Source organism: Elephantulus edwardii, unplaced genomic scaffold, assembly GCF_000299155.1.
Source record: "Elephantulus edwardii isolate Elephantulus edwardi_28Jun2011 unplaced genomic scaffold, EleEdw1.0 scaffold00093, whole genome shotgun sequence".
NCBI lineage: Eukaryota > Metazoa > Chordata > Mammalia > Macroscelidea > Macroscelididae > Elephantulus > Elephantulus edwardii.
Genome location: NW_006399843.1, coordinates 10,274,103 through 10,300,997, shown reverse-complemented (window position 1 = coordinate 10,300,997; position 26,895 = coordinate 10,274,103). Strand labels below are relative to the sequence as shown.

The following is a 26,895-nucleotide window of genomic DNA, read 5'->3' as shown; positions in this document are numbered from 1 at the left end:
TGTGTCCTTTGTCATTCCCTATCACTCCTCCCTGAGAGAGACTTCACCTTGATTCATAAGGAAAAGGGGACGGCGTATTCTCTTAGCTACTTCCTGCTGAAAAGGGACGCTGTAGGTTTCAGGGTGAAGATCTGTACGGCTAAGCACAATTGATAACAGTGCATCTAAATTCCAAAATCAATCTCCATAGTAGTCTATGTGTTTCCTATTGCCAAAGGGGCCCTTTAGGGTAGTGAGAGAAGATCTTCATATGGCAGTTCTTAGACAAATTCACCACCAATTTTTGAAGCAGGCCCATGCCTTCTTCATAAAACAAGATTCCTTAGCTTTTAGCAACTTTCTAAATTAAAAACAAATTTTCCTCTCAAGTAAATGCAAACTGAAATAGTTTGTTAATGATATTTATAACCTATAGAGATGCTACAGTTGTGGAATCTAGCTTTGGTACCCTAGAAACAGTTTTAATAAAACTTAATGTTATAAATATTGTTTACTCTTTTCATAAAAAGGGATGATGTTGTTTTATATCATTGAGTCAGTTGTAACTCAGTAGTACACAATAAACAAAACAATGCCACCAGAGCCCCCACTTATAGGGATGTAGGAAGTACATTAAGAAGCCTTGGTGGTGCTGTATTTAATGCTCAACTGATTATCAGAAAACCAATGATGTGAACTCACCAGCCACTTCCTGGATGGTTGTTCCTGGATGGTGGCAGTCTGGTTTTATAAACATTTACAGCCTGGGAAAGCCCTAGGGCCGTTCTCCTCTGTTCTGTAGGGTCTCTAATTTAAAATAAATTCAACAGACATGGCTTAATAACTAGTCTTCAGAATGCACACTCTATTTGGATATACTATTAACTAAAAGGATAAAAGTTTAATGCCTGTTATATAATCATTTTTATACAGGAACTTTATTTTGTTGTCTTTCTTTTTAAAGTTTAGATAAACAGACACTTTAGAGGAATTAACCTTAATTACTCTTAGTTGTCCTTTCAAGACAGTAATATAGAATGGTATTTCTAAGGGGTATAGAAATTTTGAGAATTGCAGAGTTTCATTTACTCTGGAATTAGATAAAAAAAGAATTTCTATCTATGTATAACAGGGTTGACAGGAGGAGTTGAAGACCACTGAAGTGCCATTTGTACCACTTATTAGCTTTAATAAGTTTATGTTACTTTATAAAATTTTGGTGTCTTCATTTATAAATTGGCTGAGATAAGCCCAAGCTAAGATAATCTAAGAATGAAGATTAAATGAAGTTAGTGAAAGCAATGTCTAACATAGAGAGTCTTTTAACATTAACACTAATTTATTGTTATTATCATCAGTGACTATTTCAGTCATTGTTTCAGGACAGTTGTAACAAAACAGAAGAAAAAAATTTTAAGACCTCTTTCTTGTAAAATTTGTCTCTTCTAGGATATTACATATTTTAGAAATATTTCCACAAATCGTTTCTGGTTAGGTGTTTAACAGATGTGAATATATGAATACATTGAGTGGAAGCTTATTCCATTTATTTTTGAAACAATAACCATTTTATTTGTTTGTTTGTATTGGATATTTGGTATAGAATACGGGGACGGGGGGGTGTGGAGGTGGTGATGAGCCTTTCATTGTGAGAAGCGAGACAATAAACAAGTAAATAAGATTATTTCACAGTGATAAGAAAATGAGACAGTGAAATGTACTATGTACACCTCTTAGGTAGTAGGGAGCTCTGGTGGCATAGTGTTAAGAAGTTGTGTTCCAGTCCCAAAAGCATGTTTTGAATCCACTATTTACTTTACCTAGAACACAGTCTGCTACCATGAAGTTTGTGGTTGCTGTTGGTGTTGAGTTGCCTACAACCCTATGTACAGCAGCTGTGAAGCCTGCCCTGTCCTGAGCCAGTCTCACTAATTCTGACACTCCAACCCCCATTGCTCCAGTCACTGTATCAGTTCATCTCATCCAGGGTCTTCCTTTCCTTCGCTGTCTCTCTGCCCTTCCAAGTATACTGTCCTTCTCCAAGAACCGGTCTCTCCTGGCCATGCGCCCAAAGTATGTGAGAGAGTGTTTCAAAATCATAGCCTCTAAGGAGAAAGTACATTTCCCCCTCTCCAAGACAGACCTAATTTGTTTTCTTAGCAGTCCATGTATGTTCAAGACTTCTCCAGCACCACAATTTGAAGGCATCAATTCTACTTCTGTCATCCTTAGTTATCATCCAGCTCTCTGATGCATAGCAAATAATTGCAAAGACCATGGATCCCAGGGCGATAGAGACAAAATGAGGAGCAAGAGAGGCAATACTACTAACAAGGAACTTGAATATCCACTGCCACATAGTCTCTCAGCTTGTTGGTGCCTCTCCTCCCCAAGGATTGAAGGCAAGCTCTCTGTCTATTGCAGAATGTGAGCACTTGATCCGCCACATGCTGGTGTTAGACCCGAATAAGCGCCTCTCCATGGAGCAGATCTGCAAACACAAGTGGATGAAGCTTGGGGATGCCGACCCCAACTTTGACAGGGTGAGCTGGGCCCCATGTGCCTCCATGAGCTGTGTTAAGAGCTGCTGTGATGTTAGATAGGGCTGCTGTGATGTGCAGTGGTGGGCACTGGAAGCAAACTAATGGGTGATTATGAAGGAGAGTGTGAAGCATGCAAGGAGAAATTGAAAACCAGGTAAAAGAGGAATAGAGAAGTATAGGTTCTCTACCATTTGTCCCCAAACTATAATCACTTCTGGCTTTTGATACAGTAGAGCCTGCAATTCTGCAGCTCAGTTACTGGGAGTATTTCATTTCCCTTTCCTTCTGTTGTGCTCAGTTAGTGTCTCCTGTGCCATACCTTTGCTTAAATAGTTATGATCATCCCACGTCCCCCACATAGCTCAGGAAACAAAGACATTATCTGTTCATAACCAAATACCCTAGACTCTTGTGTTCAAGTATTGCCTGAGGGGGAAAAACACACAAACACATCCCAAAACCCAAGCAGGTGTGAAATAATATGTACCAAGCATAAGCAGCGTGACTGTTGCCTCTGCATGATGATACGCCATATTGACATAATTCATTGGAAATTTGATGGCTTCTTTTTATCATTCACAGTTAATAGCTGAATGCCAGCAATTAAAGGAAGAAAGGCTGTCAGCCCCACTGAATGAAGAGGTCCTCCTGGCCATGGAGGACATGGGGCTGGACAAAGAGCGGACACTGCAGGTATCTCTAAAGGCATAGACAACAGAGTGAAGTATAGCATTCCTCCTTCTATCCTGCCTTTTCCATTCATTCTTTCCTTTTTGGGAACTTGGTTATTTTTGTTCTCTTCTTTTTCTTCTTTCTCTGCCCCTCCCTGGGTCATGGAAAAGAAGGATAGGGTTTTGGTGTTCTAGGGTTACTATATTGAAAGGGTTTGGTCAACGACATGCCATTTTACAGGGGTTTTTACTCCTTTCCCTTCTTTCTTGGTAGTCATTAAGATCAGATGCCTACGATCACTATAGTGCAATCTACAGCCTGCTGTGTGATCGACATAAGAGACATAAAACGTTGCGTGTTGGAGCACCTAGCATGCCCCGAGCCATGGCCTTTCAAACACCAGTCAATATCCAGGTGGGCGATAACTCCAGTGATCTGATTTAGGGCTAGTAACATGAGGGTGAAGGGTTAGCCGTTGCTCGCCAGCCTTTAAAAAAGGGGGCTGCCTACCGTGCCTTTCCTCTGTCCTTGCCCTCTGTCATCTCTTCTTTAATCAGAGGTGAAACAAAGATCCAAACCTTTTGTTGAAGGAGAGGATGGAAGGATATTGCAATACATGGGATGGGTAGCAATATTCACATTCTGTTTTAAGAGCAAATCAGATCTTTAGAGAGGAAGAAACTGTCCTCTCTAAAGAATATTTCATGATGATAGCATCTAAGGGAAGAGGTAAAAAAATAAGGGGTAGAAAAGGAGACTTTAGCAATCAAGAATACTCAAAAGCCTGTCATTATTTCCTTCTAGTGCTTAAGGTATGTGTGTCTCTATATGTGCTGCTTTCCAGGCGGAGCAGACAGGGACCACCGTGAACATCAACGTTCCCCAGGTGCAGCTGATCAATCCAGAGAACCAAATTATAGAGGCAAGTGGCCCCCTCTAGTGACTGTCACCTGAAACCCCTTTCTTTTCCATATCTTTCCATCTTCCTAATTGTTGTGTTCTCCTCTTCAGGCGGATGGCACCGTAAACTTAGACAGTGATGAAGGTGAAGAACCTTCCCCTGAAGCATTAGTGCGCTATCTGTCAATGAGGAGGCACACTGTGGGGGTGGCCGACCCACGGTAAGTACCCGGCCAGCAATTCTGACTGACCGCAGGGCATGGAGTTTACACCTGACTTCTAGTTTCCACCATGGAATGTTTTTCCTATTTCATGGTATATTCCCCCCTCCCCCCGCCAGAGGACATCGAGTCCAGTGGCCAAGCAGTGGCCCTGCTAACCCAAAAGTGGTTCAAATCCACCTGTGGCTCTGCACGAGAAAGCTAAGTAGCCTCTTTCATACATTTTGTAACCTCAGAAATCCTTCACAAGTAGGATTCCAACTCAGCAACAATGAGTTTGAGAGGTAAATCAGACTTGATTTGACTGAAGAATTATAATCCTCTCCCACCATGCCAATTAATTAAATATTATATGAAAAGCAGAATAACATCTTTGCCCACAGAGATTTCGATCCTGTGATCGAAGTCACATAAAAGTTCCCCTTGAAATTTATCTGATTTTGACAGCTTTTAGAGCCCCCTGCCTTTTAATGTTTGCTTTAGAGTGTTCTATGCAGGACTAATATAAGTAGGTGAGGGCAAATTATGTACCAATTATGTAGGTAGACAGATAACAAAGTGACCCAAAGTCCAAAAATACATTGGCCAGGTACCAGAGTTCCAAAATGCCTAAAACTAAAAAGGTTCCCCAGGATGTTCTCTGATGCCATTGTGTATGGAGAATAATCAGTGGTTCCATCCTTGGCTGTCCTGAAGGTCAGGTCTCTCCATATTCATTCTGTAATAGAAATTATGATAATGCTCTTACCTCTTTTATGGATATTTCCTTTACTGCGTAAGGAAAAGAAGGTTCTCTTAAAAGTTCAGCTGGGCGCAGATAAATGTTCTGTTTTCTTGGATTAGATTTCCAAGACTGCTTCTCTTGCTTTATGTTTCTGGTTCTCAGCCTATGATGTAACGGGCAATAGGGGAACATTCTAGCCTCAAAAACTGTATCCTGCAAAAGGATGGCAACCTGTGTTCTTTTCTGTGAGCAGCTCTGTTCACTATTGTAGCAGAACACCATGCACATACAGCACTTAGCTGTCCTATCAACAATGAAAAGACAAATTCTCTCATGAATCAGTTGATACCTCAGGTGGCCATTGTTTTAGCAGAGAGTCTGGGTCCTTTAGAAACTAATTGTTTACTTTCAGTCTTTGAAAACCTGAACTGGACTGTTGCGAGTAGTTCCTCTTGGCTCTTGGTTTTACATGAGAGGTTGTGAAGAACTGTCCCAAAGAGTAAAGTGACAGAGAAGAAAAATCCACATATCTTATTCTACTTCACTCTGGGAGCTCTGGTGACCTAGTGCTAAGGAGCTGCTCTGCCCACCCAAGGGCATGCAGTTCAAATTCACGAGTTGCTCTTTGAGAGAAATGGCTGATCTCCTTACATGTGACTTACAGCTTCTGAAGACCTGCTGGAGGGTCAGCTGTGAGTGATTTCTGACTTGATAATAAAAACCACCACCACCTCTTCACCTTGGGAGCATAGAGAAAAGCACAAATTTAGGAGGAAAGCTTAAAATAAATAAAGAAATTATACTGAACTTAGTAGTACCATAAATGTTGATACATAAGCACCTTTGAGTAATAATGTTAACTCTTTCATCCTCTTTTTTGTCAGCACGGAAGTTATGGAAGATTTACAGAAACTCCTACCTGGATTTCCTGGAGTCAACCCACAGGCTCCGTTCCTGCAGGTGGCTCCTAACATGAACTTCATGCACAATCTGTTGCCCATGCAAAATCTGCAGCCAGCTGGGCAGCTGGAGTACAAGGTACCTTGATGTGGGAGAGGGCATTTTCCAGAAAAAATGCGTTTTCTTTGAGAGGTGTTGGGGACCTTCCCCGGGATTTAAGAGTTTCCTTATAGAAAGGAAAGAGTTATCTTGTAAAGCAGGTTGGATGAAAGGGGGGAGATTTTTCGAGTCTGGATCGCAATCAAAGAATCCTGAACTTCCATAGATTAGAGTCCAGCTGTTCTTCCCTTAGTTTATTAATTATCCTTTCCACTCCACTCCTGGCAGGAACAGTCCTTATTACAGCCACCCACCCTACAGCTGCTAAATGGAATGGGCCCCCTTGGCCGGAGGGCATCTGATGGAGGAGCCAACATCCAACTGCATGCACAGCAGCTACTGAAACGCCCACGGGGACCCTCCCCACTTGTCACCATGACTCCAGTGAGTAGTAGCATGGAGCCCAACTTACTTTCCCTTCTTATCTTTTTTATGAGATAAGGCTTTTTGATAAGATAAGACTTCAATGTGGTGGTGGTGGTGGTGGTGGTGGTTGTTGTTGTTATGTGCTGTCAAGTCACTTGGGACTCATAGCGACCCTATGTACAACAGCCCTAAACTCTGCTCGGTCCTGTGCCAATCACACTGTCTCTGACACTCCCAGCCTGATTATCCCAGTCACTGAATCAATCCACCTCATAGAGGGCATTCCCCTCCTGCGCTGTCCCTCCACCCTCCCAAGCATTATGTCCTTCTCCAAGGACCGGTCTCTCCTCACAACATGTCCAAAGTATGTTAGACAGAGCCTCAGAATTCTTGCCTCCAAGGAGCCACCCGGTTTAACCCTCTTCAGGACAACTCTGTTTGTTTTCCTAGCAATCCATGGTATTCTCAATACTCTTCTCCAGCACCACAGTTCAAAGGCATCAATTCTCCTTCTATCCTCCTTGGTCATTGTCCAACTCTCTGATGCCATAACAAGTGATTGTGAAGACCATGGCCTGTATCAAATGCACCTTAGTCTCCAGAGAGACACCATTGCTCTTCAGTACTTTGGAGAGGTCCCTAAAAGCAGACTTTCCCATGGCAATATGTCTTTTAATTTCCTGGCTACTGGTGCCAAGAGTGTTGACTGTGGAGCCAAGCAAACTAAAGCTGTGAACAATCTCAATCTCTTCACCATCCATCCTGGTGCTGCCAATTGGTCCAGTGGTGGGAATCTTTGTCTTCTTGACATTGAGTCTCAATCCATATTGGAGGCTGCAGTCCTTGACCCTCTGTAGCAGGTGCTTCAGGTCCTCTTCAGTTTCAGCAAGCAGGGTTGTGTCATCTGCATAACGCAGATTGTTGATAAATCGTCCACCAGTCTTGACCCCACATTTCTCCTCATAGAGCCCAGCCTCCAAGATAATCCATTCTGCATATAGGTTGAAAAGGTATGGAGATAGGACACATCCCTGGCGTACACCCTTCCCAGTTTTGAACCATGCAGTGTTCCCTTGCTCTGTTCTGACGACTGCCTCCTGGTCCAAGTATAGGTTTCGCATTCGCACAATTAAATGTTCTGGGATTCCCATTCTTCTCAGAGTCAGCCACAGTTTGTTATGATCCACACAGTCAAATGCCTTTGCATAGTCAATGAAACACCGATAGACATTCTTCTGGTATTCTCTGCTTTCAGCTAAGATCCATCTAACATCAGCTACAATATCCCTAGTACCACAATCCCTTCTAAACCCAGCCTGGACTTCTCTAGATTTAAGATGCTCAATATATTCCTCGTTTCTTCCAGCTAGTAGAATTCTCTGTAACCTGTGGCTAACTCCCTTACTTTTCCAAATATCTTCTACTCAGAACCCACCTTCTGCAGTGGGATTGGTTACAGAATAGTTTGTGCCCCCTTAGTTAAGTACATCCACACTCCTGTTAGCTTTTAGGCAGGATAATAGTAGCCTAATCCAAGGTTTTCTCACAGATAAGTTTTTCTCACTAGAATGCAGTTGACTAGAACCCTTCTCTGTGTATGCATCTTCTCTTTAGATTGGTGTCTACAGTTAACCTTCTCAGCAACTTTATCTTGTTTTCACTACAACCTTGAATCATTTGATTATTTGACTTCCACAAGCTCTTCCCTAATCAGTCTTATCTTTTTTAAAAAATTTGTATATTGATCATCTTCCTCTTTTTAGTTCTCTCTGTTCCAATCAGAGATAACTTCATTCATTCATTCACTCATTCACTCCCACGGTGCTATACCATTGAGAACTAATTCTATCCATAACTTCATTGTTTTAGGCCAGTGACTTTCATACTTTCTAGGGTAAGGGACCAGATTTATTTATTTTTGTTTTTCCCTTCAGTTCATCATAGGTTAATACTTTTTATGAAATATACAGTAAGAGTGAATTATTAGAAAAATGATAATTTTAAAAAAAATAAAGCCAACTCTTTAACAGACAAACTGCTATGCTAAGTTGTTATAAAAGCTTATGCTTGATTTATTTACTTACCTGTCACAGATTGTTATTGTTGTTATGTGCTGTCCAGTCGCTTGCGACTCATAGCAATCCTATGTACAAGAGCCCTCAACCCTGCTCTATCCTGTGCTAACCTCATTGTCTCTGACACACCTACTCCCACTACCCCAATCACTGAATCGATCGATCTCATCGAGGGTCGTCTTCTCCTGCGCTGTCTCCACTCTCCCAAACCTGATGTTCCTCTCCAAGGACTGGTCCCTCCTTGCAACAAGTACAAAGTATGTCAGCCGAAACCTCAGAATCCTTGACTCCAAGGAACAGCCCGGCTTCACCCTCTCTAGGACAAAACTAGTTGTTCTCCTAGCAGTTCATGATATATTCATCACTCTTCTCCAGCACCACAGCTCAAAGGCATCAATTCTCTTTCTATCATCCCTATTCACTGTCTAGCTCTTGGATGCATAGCACGCACTGCAAAGACCATAGTCTGGATCAGGCGCACCTTAGTCTCCATACTGACATCGTTACTCTTCAGTACTCTAGAGAGGTCCCTGACATCTGATTTTCCCAATGCAATTCATCTCTTGATTTCCTGGCTGCCATTACCAAAGTGTTGATTTTGGAGCCAAGCAAATTCAAGTTGTTAACTATCTCAATCTCTTCACCCAACATACTGATGCTGCCAATTGGCCCAGTGGTGAGAAACTTTGTTGTCTTGATGTTGTTGAGCTTCAGTCCATATTGAAGGCTGCAGTCCTTAACTCTCTGCAGCAAGCGTTTCAGGTCCTCCTCAGTTTCAATAAGCAGGGTTGTGTCATCTGCATAACGCAGGTTGTTGATGAATCTTCCTCCAATCCTGATGCCACATTCCTCCTCGTACAGCCCAGTGTCTCAGATTATCTGTTCTGCAGATTGAAAAGGTATGGAGACAGAATACATCCCTGGCAGACCCCTTTCCCAATTTTGAACCATGCAGTGTCTCCTTGCTCTGTTCTGATGACTGCCTCTTGGTCCAAGTGCACAATCAAGTGTCTGGGATTCCCATTCTTCTGAGTCAGCCACAGATTGTTGTGATCCACACAGTCAAAAGCCTTTGCATAGTCAATGAAGCACAGATAGATGTTCCTCTGGTATTCTCTGCTTTCTGCCAAGATCCATCTAACATTAGCTATCATATCCCTAGTACCATGATCTCTTCTAAACCCAGCCTGCACATCTGGCAGTTCTCTGTTGACATGTTGCTCCAGTCGTTTTTGGATCATTTTCAGCAGAATCTTGCTTGCATGTGATAGTAATGATATTGTTCAATAATTTCTGCCCTTTGTCAGGTCACCGTTTTTTGGAATGGGAACAAATATCGATCTTTTCCAGTTAGTTGGCCAGCTGGCTGTCTTCCAGATTTCTTGGCACAACTTAGTGAGCACATCCAGGGCAGCATCTGTTTGTTGAAATATGTCAATTGGTATGCCATCAACTCCTGGAGCCTTGTTTTTTGCCACTTCTTTCAGAGCAACTTGAACTTCCTTCATCACCATAGGCTCTTGCTCATACATTGTTTGATGACATTCTTCTGTGTCAACCAATTCCTTCTGGTACAGTGACTTTGTATACTTCTTCCATCTTTTTTCAATGCTTCTTGGCTCATTTAACACTCTACCCAAGGAATCCTTAAGTATTGCCACCGTGGCTTGAATTTGTTTTCTACTCCTTCAGCTTAAGAAACAATGAGCGAGTTTGGCCCTTTTGATTTTCTGACTTCAGCTCTTTGCACATTTCATTATAGTATCTTGCTTTGTTGTCCTGAGCTGCCCTTTGAAATTTTCTGTTGAGCTCTTTAATTTCTTGATTCTTTCCTTTAGCTTTGGCTTCTCGGCACTCTAATGCAATATTCAGAGTCTCGTCTGACATCCACTTTGGTCTTTTCTTCCTCTTCAGCCTTTGTAATGTATTTTTGCATTCTACATGGACGATATTCTTGATATCCTCCCACAGCTCATTTGGACTGTGCTCATTGGTGCTTCAAAGCCTCAAACCTGTTCCTGAGATGGTTTTGAAATTCGAGTGGGATAGACGTAAGGTCAAATTTTGGTTCCCATGGATTTGATGAATTTTCTTCCAGCATTCCATGGGCCACCCCTTCAATAACACTGCTCCTAAGGAAAAAAATTAATACTCTATTAATTATATATGCCAGTATAATCATCATAATAATCATCATCATATATACTAATAGTTATATATTATTCCTTGGTCTTACAGAGCTTGTAACATGCAAAGACAAGTGTGAAGTATTTTAATAATAATAAAAGACCATATATGGCAAGACACTGAGGTGGGTGACACAGTCTGTTAAGTGGCGGAGGCTTTCAGGGAAGAGCAAGATCAATATAAGTTAGGAAGGATCAGGAGCAGATTTGTGGGGAGGTGGGATGGCTTTATCCCCTGTAACTGTTTCTCCAAGATCTCTACAAACTCTTGTTGATAAACTCTATGAACATTTTACATCTATCATTTTGAACTTTCCAATTCTGTTAGCAACTGTTGACCATCTTTCTCCTTGAAATATTTTCTTCCTCCAGCTTCTGTGACATCATTAAAAATATCATGCCCCTCTCCCTTGCAGGCTCACTCTTTGTTTGTTTTTTCAGGTTGGAAAAACCCAGAGTTTTATCTTGAGGTTTCTTTCCATGTCTCTTTACATAGTGTTTTTGGATGACCATGATTCTGGTTAGCGCCTGATTGTCGACTGCAGAATGCTTTTGTTGAGTGCCACACATCATATTTCATAACTGCCTACTGGGCAGATGTAGTTAGTTAGCATATTACTATGACAATTGTCATTCAGCAAACAAACTTACCATGATTACGTGAAACCTGCATGCCCCCACCACACCACCTGCTAACACTGTCATTTTATTGGTTATACAAGCTAGTATAATGGGTTTGGGTTTCATTTTAATCCTCATTCTTCCTTCTTCCCACTGCAAATCAGTTATTTGACACCTTGAATTCATGTTTTACTTAGTCCTTCACATTGGCCTTTCCACATCTCAGGCTGCTGTCATCCTTTGTCTGAGTTATCATAGCGACTTCCTAACTGGCACTTTTGCTTCCAGTTTTCTGATTTCCCACTGCCAAGCTTTTTCACATTCCATTGCAACTAAAGTGTGCCAGCTTTCTAAAATAAACCTTACAATGTCGTGTTCCTGGTTAAAAGCCTTCAGTGATTCACCACTGCCCTCCCTCAAAATAAACTTCTTAGTGTGGTATTCAAGGCCCTTTATAACTGGCCATAGTACTCCGCTCTGGCCTCAATATGTTGTAACCACTTTTGCCTAACCCTATTTACTCTGCTTTTATAGCATGGTAGGGAAAGATCTGGAAACGTTAGCTACATTCAAACAAAGGTATCCCAATTTTTTTCTTATTTTCCTTTATTTTATAGTGATCACCTTTTAAAAATGCTCTTCTAGGACAGCATTATGCAAAAAAGGGACAATCCACACAATACCACTAAAGAAAGGGAAAACAGATATGTGCACAAGAAGTACAGTCACCAGCAGATATGTAGGTGGACAGGCAAGTCAAAGAGATATGGGTAGGAGAAAAGGACTGTACTCATGACCATACAGAGGTTTGGCCAATAGATTTCTCTATTCATCCAGGTATGTATAGCAGAGCCAACAGAGAGAAATGCTTTGTAAACTTAAATCATTAAGCATGCACCCTTAGGGAAAGAGTTGCTAGTTTTGGGGTTTTAAGACCATGGTTTTTGGGGGATGCCAAAGTCATTGCCATTGAACAGCCCACAAAGACACTTTTCTGCATTCTATTTTAGCAAGGAGCAACTAGGGACGTCAAAGCTTGTAAGCACCCATCTAAGGGGCAGCTGTTGGTCTCTGCCTATCCAAAGCAAAGAAGAGGACAGCAAAGCAGAGATGTACTAAACAATTAGTCCAAAGGGCTAATATATCACACGAACCTCAACTTCCACACCCTGAGACAAGAACTAGATGGTGCCCAGCTACCCCTGCTGACCACTGTCAAAGGAACCACAGTAGAAGACCTGAGACAGAAATTGTCACATAAAAACCCTCACAATGCCCAGGCTGGTGGAGAGAGCTGAGTGGGATCCCTAAGACTGTGCACCTTAGTCCTCTCGAGGACCTGGAACAAAACTCGTCCCCATGGCTCAGCTTTCATCCCCACAATAGCCAGGCCTGTACAGTGACAAATGGTACCCAAAAGGCACTCACTTTTTAGACCGACCAGCCACATAGGGTCAGGAGAGCAGCATTTTCCCAAGGCTAAAACCCAGAAGGCACAAAAAGGCACAGAACTTAAAGATTAATGGACATGAAGAGGGGTTGGGGAAAGTGTGATTACATTGTGGATATTGAAGTTAGTGGTATGCGTAAAATGTGAATAAATGGTTGCATTAAAAAAATTACTTTGTAAACTTCCACCCAAATCACAATAAAAAGTGAATCATAAAATGTTTTTCTGTAATTCTTGATGAATGGATTATACTGAAGTGCAATCCTATGAGCCACAGACTGTGCGTAGCTGCCAAGGACGCACAGCATTCCAGGCCACGTGTGGAGGGGAGTGATCACTGTAATGCAAACAGTAGGACAGTTCTCCTGTCACGAGTTTTTGTTCAGAACAACTATTTAAAACTTGAATTGTAATTATGTAAATATGATACATATTAACATCTACTTTAAGGATCATTTGAAATACTTTTATCTATCTGTCTTACAAAGCTCTGTATATATAAATATCTTTCTAAAACATCATTATACTTTTCTAGAATTAAGACATGTAAACTCTGCAAATATCATTAATATGACACAGCTCCGTTCTGAGAGACTCAGGTGAACTCTCTCCTACTATGTATTTCCTGTCCTCAACCATCTTCCTTTCTCTTGGCCTAGAACACTGACTCCTTTTCTCTGTTTGCTTAGCTGCTTCCTGTTCATCTTTCTAATCTCAAGCCAGATGCTCCGTGCTCCAGGGTGCCTTCCTAAATTCCCAAGGCCTTGTTAGGGGATTTTGTGATGCTATTTTCTAATTGCTTACTTATCTCTATCCTGCACTTGACAATAAAAATGAAGGCAAAACTACATCTGCACGTTCATACTTAATCTTGGAATACAGTAGGCATAAGGTGTCTAAGAGGAAATTTCCCTATGAATATCATCTGAGCTTGGTGTCAAAATGGGAAAATAGAGATTTGCAAGTTCTGTGTGGCCCAAAAGTTCTAGAAAATTTTTCCAAGTAAGAAGGTTAACCAAAACTCTGACCTAGGTCTAGCTTCTAAAATAGGAGACATTACAGATTAAGCCTCCACCTTGAGCTTTTCCTTCCTGTCTCTCTCAGGCAGTGCCAGCCGTTACCCCTGTGGATGAGGAGAGCTCGGATGGGGAGCCAGATCAGGAAGCTGTGCAGAGGTAATGTGACATCTGGCAGTGCTTGCAGAGCGTCCTTGGGCAGGCTCCCCCTGCAACCAGCGAACAGTCACCTCTGCCCAAGGAGGTGGCACAATGCAGCTTCAACATTTGTGTGGTCTCTTTGCTCAAGCCAGATGGCATGTTCTCCCCACATGGAAGTACACAGAAGACTACCCAGAAAATGTCATTTCTGTAAGCGCCATTGGAAGCCCCCCTCAGTGACAGCAATAACCATAAGAACTTGCTCTCTCCTCCCTCCTTCCTTCCCTGTCCCCGCCTTCAGATTGCAACTCTGATAGCATTCGCCAGGCACAAAGCCTGCTCCTACCTGCCAAGAACTGGTTACTGAAAAGGAATTGGAGATTTGAAATGACAGTGATCCTAGCCAGTCTGGCCATGGACCTCTGGCATGGACTCTTCCTTCCCAGGAGAATGAATACTCTTGTACTGTTTGCTGTGTGCTTCTGTGCTTCTTCCACCCCCCTCGTACCAACAAAGATATATTGAAAAAAAATATCGGATTTGGTCCAGGGACAGATGCAAAATATCAATTGTGTGCAGAACCTTGCTGAGAGATGCCTAATGCACAGGAATTGGCAGTGTCATTGGGCATGCTGTACCTCAGTCCCCTTAGCTGTGGTCCTCTGCTCTAAGCATGCCCCCTCTGCGAGTTGTTATTTCTTTTTTGTGGGGAGGGGGTTTGACCAGAACCCAGCATGTAATTTTTCCAGGAATACAGGTGTTCTTCAAAATTATATGGTGTTTTTTTTCCCCCCTTGAAGGAAGTTGAAATAAAATTATTTTCATGGGCTCTTGAGAAGTTTTCTTGGGAAAACTTTGGGTGTCTTTATCAAATGGTTATTAAGGCATTAATGGTTTATTCTTTGACAAGTGTTTTATACCATTAATTATAGTCTGCTAAGTGTTTTTAGTTTAAATAGGAAAGGTAGTAAAAAGTGAAATAAGACCATTTTCTGAGAGCCCAAGCATGTGGCCCGTCCTATCCTCCCTGGGCTCTGTCTTAGAGCTGCTGTTTAAAGGGAAGCTGCCACCCCCTCCCACCCTCAAGGAAAGAGAACACTGATGCTCCTGTTACCGTGGAGCCAGTCTGATGAAAACTGTGCTTTTTTTTCTCTCTTGATGCTTAAGTTCATTGACAAAAGATGACATAAGATTGCAAATAGGTCCTGCTGGCATCATAAACATAAAGGAAATGAGAAATTAGGAAACTTACTGCCTTTTTATCTTAAACAGACAGGCCTTTTTTTTTTTAAACCTTCTTTGCCTTGTTCGTCTTCCACTTCTTCCTTCTTTAGATCAACATGTACAGGCTGACATGCCCGTTGGTATTGATGTAATAAGAATGAGTAATACTTCTTTTATTTGTGCCCTAGAACAGTAACAGTGGTAGGGGAATTCATTAGTGAGACAGAGGGTGACTATCAGATTATTAATGGCATTGACAAGGTGGTGGATCTGAAAGATCTTCAAAATAAAATTCATCACCTCGGGGACCTCTTCAGCTTTTGAAGCTCTTCTATTTTCTTGTCTTAAAGTATTAAAATACTAGAAAAGTATTTTAAACTGGTTTTATTTCTTCATCCAGTGTGAATGTTGGTTCCCTGGGGACAGTATCCTTTTTTTTCCTTCTCTGATGATTGAGTCACAGTCATGGGGCAGGAGAGAGGTCATGATTTTGGAACTTGTTCTGCCCAAATGGAGTGATCCGTTTTCTGTGATCGGCCGTGAGGAAAAGTCTCAAAAAGCCTGAGCCTGTGGCATCAAGAGACATGTATGGAATCTTTCTGATTTATCTACCTTAGCTCACGTCTAGGAACAATTCTTTAGGGTTCATTTCCTGACTTGGAGAACTACTTTGTGTTTTAGAAATTTGGAGGGACAGAGCAATAAAATTAACAAGCTGGAAAATTCTTTGTGTAAGTGAATTGAAGAAGAGAAATTTGATCCTCTTATCTTCGTGAGCTTGAACTGCTTTCTCTCTTCTCTTCTATAGCTGCTCTTGGGTTCAGAATTCAGCCACCTCAGTGTGAAGCCAGCTTTTGTTGGCCGGTCCGGCATGTTTCGCGTCCATCCAGTCAGGGATCTGCTTGCCTTTGAGCCCTTTTTAAAGCTCTGGCACGAGTTCATCCCAAGTGCTTTGGATGAACTTCGAATGCTTCTTGCTGAGGAATATTCCTGTCTGTCTTTTTTACTATGAAATGTGCTCCTGCTTGTTGCAGGTACTTGGCAAATAGGTCCAAAAGGCATACACTGGCCATGACCAACCCTACAGCTGAGATCCCAGCGGACCTACAGCGGCAGCTAGGACAACAGCCTTTCCGTTCCCGGCTCTGGCCCCCTCACCTCGTGCCTGATCAACACCGGTGAGTAGCCACATGAGCTTGAGTCCCCGCAGGCTCACTGGACAGGCACCCTTCTTGACTAGTCTTGCAGTGATGGTGACTGACATCAAGGCTTTGAATAGAAGTCAGCTGTCATCTGTGCAGCTCCTTGCACCAAGCAATGCACAGGGCAAAGGTTTTTACTGGGCCCTGGAGCACTATGACGTTCATCTCTTCCATTATCTTGTAAATCATTTATTGTCCACATTTGATTGCCATGATTCTAGATGTTGACTCATAAGGGAAGTGAAATTTGACAGGAGTGAAGTTCTTAGTAAGCCTTGAAATGGGAAGATCAGTAGTTATATCAGGAAATTCAGCCTTCTAAAAAATTGTACATTTCATGTCATATTATCATTGAACAGTGATCTTGGATTGTGAGGAAGATCCATCATCCTCTGATGAGTAGTAGGGCAGAGGTGCTGCATCATCTTGAGTTTTGTGCTTAAGAAGTCAGTCTTCCAACATTCTAATACCAAAATCTTGTTGCTAGTCTGTTAGGTTTATAACTCGTTCTCTTGAAGACAGGAAAACAAGTTTAAACTTCCTGACCAAGAACACATCACAGAATAGAATCCACGTATGGCCGGAACTGGGGCCATAGCACTTCACTGGATTGAGATGATTCTCTTCCTGAGTACCTTGACGGCTAAAAATCTTAGCTATGTCCATCCTGAAGTCATCCCCAAACTAACTGGACACACTTTAAAAGCCACCACCAATTTTACTAGAGCTTGTGTTTTTTTGGTTTTGGGTTTTGGTTGTGGTTTCTGGTTTTCGTTTTTTCTCTTTTCAGTCTCTTTGGGGAGTGAAAAGCAGTGTTACTTAGAAAGGTTAGAAAGCAATAAACTTCCATGGAAATTAAGTTCATAAGTATGTTTTTATTAGATCTCACAGTTAGCTCACACTAATAAGTTTGGCACACTGTTTTTATTGTAGCTGGGTTACCCATTGAGCATCATTGTAATCTTCAGAGACAGATGAACTCTGAGCGGGCCAGGACATAATTAGTGCCACGCTGGAACTCTGGAAAAGAAAGATAAGCTTTTGAATAACTTAGTAAACTTAGTAAAAATGGGCTGTTAGAAGCAAATAAAACTCTTATGGCCAGAAAACCACTTTTTTTTTCTGGTGAATTTCACTCAGGGTCTACATTATTAATTCACATCCAAGATACTTTAAATGATTTCTTGAAAAACTGATTTCCTCCCCTGACCCCCATAAATTTCCCATGATTTCTCAATAGCTCTGAGATGTATTCTGTTACCAAATAGACTCTTAATTCATCTTTCCTTCTCTCAATTTTCCTGTTCAGCCCTTGTCAGAGTTTATTAGATAGCCTCATTTCATTCTAAGTATTCCTTAGGAGGGTCTTGTTTAAGAAAGCATAAAGATTAGCACAGCTCCACAATCAGCCTTTACTGCAGACCCTGTATCCTGTTTACATTTATTACTAAAGAAAGACCATTCCATTTCAGTAGTTCCCACACTGCCTACAAGGGCTTGCCAGGTGTGCAGTTACAACTGCTATTGGTTCTAATGCAAATATTCTTGGTGTAGAGTATTTCAAGAGTTTCTTGTAGCCATTCCAATGAAAGAAATATAGAATGTCTTATGGGCAGATTATATAAGATGGGGACATTTAATACGTCTTGATATGGAAGTTACCAAAAATACAGCAGTGGGAAAAATTAAGGTTGATCTTCAAAGGGAGAAAACAAAAAACTTTCCAAGGCCATAAAACTGAATATGTATTATTTTTGGTTTTTTCTTCTGGGATATAATAGATGGAGTCCAACCTGGAAACAGAAGAAGGGGTCTGATCAAATTTTCCAATCCTAAAAATGTGTGATTTAAATATTTTTAAAAATTCTTTTAAAATATTATAGATTTCTCACTAACACAAGATGAGTGTTATAATGGTTGGGTTACCAGACCCTGTTTGAAGAGTAGAGCAGGAAGATCAACTTAATAGGAAGCTGTTCTGAGGTTGAATATGATTGCTGATAAAAACACAACACAGATGATATTACCAATACCTCCAAACTGACCACTTACATCAGAACTGTTGCTCTGAAGCTGCTGTGTTGGACTGACCGGGGCTCTGAGTTTGTTCACAACTTGAGCTGAAAACATCAGGAAAACATCATAGGTGAACCTGGGATGATTTCTTTGACAGGAGAGCATGGTTTCTATGCAGGTTATATTGAGTTCTGCAAGGATAAAGTTTTCTGTGAATGAATCAGAAATGTGCCCATTATAAGAAAATATTGAAATTGTAGAAATCAAGCTTTAATCGAATTTGCTTACTTTTAACAACAACAAAAATTCTGAAGTAGAAACAGAAACACATCAGTGAGTGTATACTACGGAAAGAAGCTTTCAGAGTCACTGTTTCTGTATTATATCTCCAAAACATCACTTGTCTTTTCTGTTACTGATACAGTACGTGTATGTGCCATCTCCTTACCACAGTTTTGTCACTGTTTTGTAGAGTCTAACCCGAAATCCCATTAGAAAAGCAAGGGAGAGGGATCCCTGGCTGCCCGAGCTCTCTTCACACTTCTGCACAGCCATCCAGCACCTCCTAGTCCCTCCTTGGATTTAAACTCCCTTCTTAACCTGCTTCTTGTTGTTGTTGTTATGTGCTGTTGAGTCATTTTTTAGGTATTATTTTGCTTTTGTCCAAAATAAGTAACTAGCAAGATGGCACATAGCACACTTTTCTGTACTCTCTGCCCAGGACATGAACCCTTGACCCTTTCCCTCAGCGGGTGGAATGCTGCCTTGGCAGTCTTTTATCTGCTTACCTCCATTCAGAAACATCTCTTTCTGATTAGGTCACAAGTGTAGGTGTTACCTTCTAACCCGATGCTGTCTTAGGGATTCCCTATCAATACCGTGTTCTTTCTTTCTATAGAACACTGGCTGTGTTCTGATTGAGAAGTAGATGTTTTTTAAAGGTTAACCACACGATCCCTCTTTAATTAGTTTATTGGGAGAATGCTGCTAACCTGAGAAATTAATTTTCACAGTACATAACCTCATTGAAATTTATCAGGTACATGCAGGTTCTTGAGGCCCAAATTCCTTAAAATGTGCTGTCTGCAACCTCGGTATCATGTGTTCATGTTACCCTCCCCACCCCCTCTTTCAGGACAGAAACTGTGGGTTCCCAGCCTGACCTTTGACCACAGAGCTCACTATCATTTCCTTCTGGTCCTACAGAGACCAGAGACTGCTGAGGACTTTGGGTTCAACAGTGGGTTTTAGTTCAGTAACACACTAGAAAAAGACAAAGGAATCCTGGTGGCTTAGTGCATAACCTGTCAAACTGCTAACCTTTTGGTAGTTCAAATCTACAAACTGCTCTGAGGGAGAAAGAAGAGCAGGCGCCTTCCATAGAGGGGTAGAGAGTCAGCAAATCAATGGAGCATCACTGTGGGTCAGAACTAAATCGACAGCAGTGGGTAGATAGAGACGTGATTGTAAAGGAAAGCCCTCCTATATAGTCTGGCCCCGGAGAAACCGAGATGCTTTTGTCTCTGTGGTCTAGAATACTGTAAGAACTTGACATATTCAGTCCTATGAGCTCAGTGGTCTTGGAACCAAGCTAACTAAAGGTAAGTGTCAACAGAAGAAGTGCATCTGAAGCTCTCTGAAAGGAAGCAGAGTAGGGAGACAGCTGCCCTGTGGAAGTGGCGTGATACGCAGGGATGCACGTGCAGCCAGCCGTCTTTGTGTGCATCTGGAACAGCAGTCCCTCTGTGACTTGATCAAAGCCCCTGAGTCCTAGACCCTAACCTTCTCTTCCCATGTATTCAGCTCTACCTACAAGGACTCCAATACCCTGCACCTCCCTACGGAGCGTTTCTCCCCTGTGCGCCGGTTCTCAGATGGGGCTGCAAGCATCCAGGCCTTCAAAGCTCACTTGGAAAAAATGGGCAACAACAGCAGCATCAAACAGTTGCAGCAGGTAATGGAAGAGATGGCAGGCATCTATGAGGAAGCATGGGTGCTAGAGACCAGTATTGCAGGAAGGAAGCCTGAGGTATTAAACAGTCTGCCTTCTTTGTGTCAGCAACAGTGCAACTTTATAAATTTTTAAAAAACTAGCTTTCTAATGATCTTTCCTTACTTGACATGTACAGCTCTCCTCAGGATCAAACTTGTTTTCCCTATGAAGGAAGTAATTTTTTTTTCTCCTGGAGAGGAATTCCTGGGCTTGAATTTCAATGGGAAGCACCAAGGAGAGTACTCCTAAGCCACCTTGGCATTCCTTGATGACTTAGGAGCAGTGGGGCCTTGGTGGAACCTGCTCTTCATTGTGACCACCCGGAGCACACACACTCCACCTGGGATGGCATGAAGTCCCCAGAGGGAGGAAGGATAGACAGATACTCTCAGGCTTCTAAATGGGCTGGTTTCTTTTAGTGTCTTCCTGATGACCTAGACAAGTGACATGTGCATTTAACACAGATTCCACACTGGACACTTTCACTTGTCTACATCCTTGATATTTCCCATGCATTCATAGAGAACAGAGTACAAATCTGTTTTATACACAGAATACCTATGTAACTAGGTTAATTGCTTCTAAAGAACACTGTTCTTCTTTTGTGACTCTTACTGCCAATGACACCGTGGGACAGAGAGGCATCTGCTGAGGTCCCTACATGGGGTAGGACTGGCTGCATCCCATCTGTATTAACTGCTTTCCCTTCAGGAATGTGAGCAGCTGCAGAAGATGTACGGGGGGCAGATTGATGAAAGAACCCTGGAGAAGACTCAGCAGCAACATATGTTATACCAGCAGGAGCAGCATCACCAAATTCTCCAGCAGCAAATTCAAGTAGGCCCTCACTCTTTGCTTTCTCCAACTTGTTTGGAGTTTGCACTCAGGCTGATTTACCTGTGAATTTTGGAGGAGATCTCTCAGGGCAAAGTGAAGCTATGTTTATGGTTGACATGTTTGAGGAAAGATAATCAAACCTTTTGATGAACAGCAAAAGGCTATTTTTCAGTCACATAGTTCTGTTTCATCCTTTCCTGAGAATAACTACAATCAACTTTCAATATCACAAGTATTTTTTTTTCCTTTTCCCACATTTTAGGAATCTATATGTCCTCCTCAACCTTCTCCACCTCTTCAGGCAGCATGTGAAAATCAGCCAGCCCTCCTTACTCATCAGCTCCAGAGGTAACAAATCACTGGGTTTCATCCCTAAGCAGTTGTCTCTATGGCATGGTGTCCTTGACTTGAGTCATAGGAGAGATAGGACTTTAACAGTCATTTTGGAAGAATCATGTTATAAAGAAGAGACACCATTTAAATTTCAGAAGCCTTGCTGAAATTTTGACATCTTATGCCACTTAATTTCTTAGCCTTATAATCTTATATCTAATATTGGGGGCCAAACACAAGTCCACTGTGAACTCTGCCTCTTTGTCTGAGACGCCTGATGAATCACAGTCAGCTTTAAGGAGATTGTGGTAGATGGTTTATGCATGTTTTTCTAGTTTGGAGGCTTATGAAAAGGAAAAAATAAATTTGGTTTTTACATATGGCTAAAACAGATTTCAAGATTGTACTGACATCTCAGGAGGCTTCTTTCTTTATCTGATTTGTTTTCAAGGTTAAGGATCCAGCCTTCGAGCCCACCCCCTAACAACTCCAACAACCATCTCTTCAGGCAACCCAGTAACAGTCCCCCACCCATGACCAGTACCATGATCCAGCCTCACGGTGAGTGGACAGCTTTCGACAGAACCATTATATGGCACACGTGAAAAATTACAGTTGTAGTCTTGACCTTTAGCAACCACTGCTTTCAAAGGCAGAATCAATGACAGTCTTGAGCTTCAGAAACCACTGGTCTCAAAGGCAGAATCACATTCTTTTGAAAGTGGAGGTTCTAAGGCTACAGTGAATTAATTTGAATCCTAGTTCCACCAACAGCTTTGCTGTGAGAACTGGGGTCATTTACTTAAACTAAAAAAAATTAAAACTTCTGTTTTTTCAAATATAAACGGACAATGATAACAGTATTTCATTAATAAAATATATATCTAAGGCACTTAGAACAGCCTGTGGTGTGAAACAGTCTTCAATGAAGTTAACTATTCTTACTATTTTACTAAAACTCCCTCAAGCACCAAATAAAACATTCTACTAGAACCTTCCTCACTGTCATGCCTCAGTTCAGTTATCCTTCATGCATGTGGGATCCTCTCTTGTAGGCATTTAGATTGTGGTAGTTAGCGTAGACTAATTAGCATGCATCTGCAGAGAGAAGACTCTGAATATTTATTTATTCTAAAAATGGATAATCTCTAACTACTGCCATACCGTCAAGACTTCTTGCTAGTTTGCATAAACATCATTGGAAGAAAAATCTGAATTGGCCTCTAGACTCTTCCTACTCAAAGTGGGTTCCCCCGCCAGTAACATCTGCAGGAAAAGTAGAATCTCTGGTCCTGTTCTAGATTGGCTGAATGAGAATCTACCATATGTAAATAAACGCCAGGCCATTTTTGTGCACAGTGAAGTATAAGAAGCACTGTCCTAGGTTAGAGCGATTCAAAGTCTAATCCTTGGTGCAGTGTTTAAGGTAGTATATTGGATTTTTGGAGCCCCATCTAGACCTACTGAATTAGAATTCCATGTATAGAGCCCAAGAATCTGTATTTTAATTCGTTCTCCAGGTGAGTCTTAATGCACATTAAAATTTGAGAAATTCTGCTGGAGATAGCATCAGGCTTGAGAACATTTACTTGATGAGGTACTTGAGTATCTCATTCCTTCCAGATGACTGGGGTATTTGGTCACTCTTCAGTTCCTGTCTCACCAGGTGCTGCGTCTCCCTCCCAGTATCAAGGCTTACCCTCCCGCAGTGCAATCTTCCAACAGCAGCCTGAGAACTGTTCCCCTCCTCCCAACGTGGCACTAACCTGCTTGGGCATGCAGCAGCCCACCCAGTCACAGCAAGTGACCATCCAAGTGCAGGAGCCTGCTGACATGCTCAGCAATATCCCAGGAACAGCTGCAGGCTCAGCTGGGCGGGGCATTTCCATCAGCCCAAGTGCCAGTCAGATGCAGATGCAACATCGTACCAACCTGATGGCCACCTTCAGCTATGGGCACCGACCTTTGTCCAAGCAGCTGAGTGCCGACAGTGCAGAGGCCCACGGGTAAGGCAACGAGCCGTCTAGCTGGGTGATCCAGGTAGGATGAAGCCCCTTAGCAGGCAGAGAGAGGGGAGAGAAAGAATCAGTCTGGCTGGGCTATGCTGTTAAGCCACAGACTTGTTTTAGCCTTTCTAAAGTCAGAGAAGTGAGTTTGGCATACTCTTATAACCTGTTTATTTTAACCCAAATTAAGATGCTTATGAGACAGGAGAGGAAAATGCCAAAGGTACTTTACTGTTCATTTGCAAAGAAGAAAATAGTTTATTAAAGCGTTTATCAGCCATTTATTAAAGGAGTATTAGAGAAGTTTATAAAAATACCATTTTCCTTTGTTATTTAAAAATTTTTCCCCCCTCTATGTTACACATCTAAGTCTTTAGTGCTTCTTAATTGCTCAAATGTTTTGCAACAGGCTAGGTTGCTACCTTCAGGTTAGAGCTGGGTCTGTTGTGTACTCAGTACCATAAGTCCCATGGAAATTACTGCCTGGGAGAAATGCAGGATACTTATGGATGGGATATAACATCTCTGACTTCTCTGTTTTGCACTATAGTTTTCTGTAACACCCAGTGCTCCCAACCAGGAAAGGGTGCCCCCACTAGGGAAGGGAACTCCTACTAGAGAAGAGTAGTGGCTGTTCCCGGGGGAATCTGGACACCTGATACTCACTCCTTTTTGTGTCTGCAGCTTGAACGTGAATCGATTCTCCCCTGCTAACTACGACCAGGCGCACTTACACCCCCATCTGTTTTCGGACCAGTCCCGGGGTTCCCCAAGCAGCTACAGTCCTTCAACAGGAGTGGGATTTCCTCCAACTCAAGCCCTGAAAGTCCCTCCACTTGACCAGTTTCCCACCTTCCCTCCCAGTGCACATCAGCCGCCACCACACTATACCACATCAGCACTACAGCAGGCCCTTCTGTCCCCGACGCCACCAGACTATACAAGACACCAGCAGGTACCCCACATCCTCCAAGGACTGCTCTCTCCCCGGCACTCACTCACCGGCCACTCGGACATTCGGCTGCCCCCAGCGGAGTTTGCACAGCTTATTAAAAGGCAGCAGCAGCAGCAGCGACAACAGCAACAGCAGCAGCAGCAAGAGTATCAGGAATTGTTCAGGCATATGAACCAAGGGGATGCTGGGAGTCTAGCTTCCAGCCTCGGGGGACAGAGTCTGACAGAGCACCAGGCTCTAGCCTATCAAAATGCTGACTCATATCACCACCACCACCCCAGCCCCCAGCACCTTCTACAAATCAGGGCGCAAGAATGTATCTCCCAGGTTTCCTCATCCTCCCCAGCCCATGGGTATGCTCACCAACCAGCACTAATGCATTCAGAGAGCATGGAAGAGGACTGCTCGTGTGAGGGGGTCAAGGATGGCTTTTTAGACCGTAAGAGTTCAAATACATTGACCAAAGGTTGCCACGACAGCCCCCTGCTCTTGAGTACCAGTGGACCTGGGGACCCTGAATCTTTGCTAGGAACTGTGAACCATGCACAGGAATTGGGACTCCATTCATACCAACATCAGCCAACTGCTGCGTTCAATAGAAATAAGGTTCCCAGCCGAGGTAAGAATCCTTCCTGGTAAGTCCTGATCCTGTCTTTCTCAGTTCATTGACTCAACTAGTGTGTTCTTGAGGAATTCCCGAGACGACCTGAAGGGCCCTTTAGGAGAGAAGATGTAGGAAGGGAGGATTGATGGGTTAGGGTTTGGTTTCAAAATAAAAAGATAGTGATAGAAAATTATTGCTGAAGAATCTAGCATTTCAAGAAATTTTAAACAAAGGTTTTCTTTAAGAGAACTGACTTTAATGTCTACAATAGAATAAAGGCAGGAAAAAGGATTTCATATTTATAATGTTCAGCCAAGAATCAATGTCATTTAATTCTGATCTGTTTCTGTCACTGAAATGATCTGATTCTTATCTGGGGGGGGAGGGGGAAGGAACAAGAGAATAATGGCCCTTTGCAAAATATTTATGAGGATTAAAATACGTATGTAGTGTGTGCATGTGTATAATATGTGTGAGAAAGAGGAGATGCCCTTGATAACCTGAAATGCATGATATAAATGTGAGGTGTTTTTCTTGTCATTCTGTCAATGAGCTAAATACTGAATATTAAAGCATCCTCAGAAGCCCCATGTAATTTTTGTATCGCTTTATGATGAAAGAGCACATTCTCATGAAGAAGTTTGCAATTACCAGTGAGTTATACTCAGGAAATGTTGTTCCACTGGGATCATAAGATTCATTTTAAACAAAGCCAAGAATGTTATCTATTCCATTGTCTTACCACTCTTCACTTGGACGCCATCCAAAGGGAAGAAAAAGAATTCATATATCCATAAAATACACAGTCCTGGAAAATTTCTTCCATTTGAAACCCTGAGCATTTTTTCCATCTGTCATTTTTTGGAACTTCCTCTACCCTGGCCTTTATGTCAAGTGTACAAAGCTGAATTCCTAAGGGAGTTAGATCCTGCAGCAAAGAAGCAGAATTGATGACATTGGTAAAGCAATTGATTTGTAAAAGACAGTGATTTTAGGCATATACACCAATAGGGATGAAGTTGTGGTTTCATAAACTAGCCAATCAGATCTTGGGCCCTTGAACAGATGTCACCCAGTTCCTAGGAGATCTGCACCAGTCAGCTCATGTTTCTAGATGGACATCATCAAACAAGAGCACCCTTAAATGAATAAGGATGGTGTGAGGTTTCAGAACCTCCCATGTGTGGCTTGGCTAAGAGATCTAGGGATGCTTAGACTTGGGGAGGAAAAAAAAAACCCAAAAAGGCACAATACACCTGTCAGGTAGAAGAGGGAATCAACTTCTATATGTTGAGAGAGAACCAAAATCAGAAGTTGTGGCAAATTCAACTTCCTATAAAAAATCTTTAAAAAAAAATCTTTAGAAGAATTTGACAGGCTGAGCTGATTTAACTCCCTGTTGCTAGGAAAGCTGTACAGAGGCAGGACAGTGGTATGAGGCATGCTGTGGGGAAGAGTTCTGTGTGGCTGAGAACTTTCAGTGGAGTAGCTTACCTTGTTGTTAGGTGATAGCCGGTGGGCAACAACCCATAGCACCCCTATAAACAACAGATCTGAACCTCACCCTCTCCTGCGCCATCCTCACGCTCTCTGATATGCTCAAGCCCATCGTTACTGTCACTGTCTCAGTCCATCTTGTTGAGGGTCTTCCTTTCTTTCTCTGACCTTCCACCTTTTGCAGCATAATGTCTTTCTAAGGTCTGGCCCCTTCTGACATCATGCCCAAAGGATGTGAGACCAACTTTCGTCATCCTTGCCTCTCCAAAACAGAT

At 42.2% G+C, this 26,895-nt stretch overlaps 1 protein-coding gene across 2 annotated transcripts in view; it reads left to right on the top strand.

The window, feature by feature from the left end:
• The window catches only part of SIK3 (SIK family kinase 3), a 322,634-nt gene that overhangs the window by 280,740 nt on the left and 14,999 nt on the right, over positions 1-26,895 (top strand). Inside the window, exons 7-20 of one of the 2 annotated variants that reach the window (XM_006890808.1) lie at positions 2,404-2,522; positions 3,105-3,215; positions 4,039-4,116; positions 4,206-4,315; positions 5,924-6,077; positions 6,327-6,482; positions 13,901-13,971; positions 16,212-16,355; positions 20,199-20,349; positions 21,100-21,225; positions 21,488-21,573; positions 22,010-22,119; positions 23,225-23,564; positions 24,429-25,138. In XM_006890808.1, the coding sequence (XP_006890870.1) occupies positions 2,404-2,522; positions 3,105-3,215; positions 4,039-4,116; positions 4,206-4,315; positions 5,924-6,077; positions 6,327-6,482; positions 13,901-13,971; positions 16,212-16,355; positions 20,199-20,349; positions 21,100-21,225; positions 21,488-21,573; positions 22,010-22,119; positions 23,225-23,564; positions 24,429-25,138 (2,466 nt within the window). Of the gene's footprint in view, positions 1-2,403; positions 2,523-3,104; positions 3,216-3,467; positions 3,609-4,038; positions 4,117-4,205; positions 4,316-5,923; positions 6,078-6,326; positions 6,483-13,900; positions 13,972-16,211; positions 16,356-20,198; positions 20,350-21,099; positions 21,226-21,487; positions 21,574-22,009; positions 22,120-23,224; positions 23,565-24,428; positions 25,139-26,895 lie in introns of both variants that reach the window. The other variant, XM_006890809.1, reaches the window with a different exon arrangement.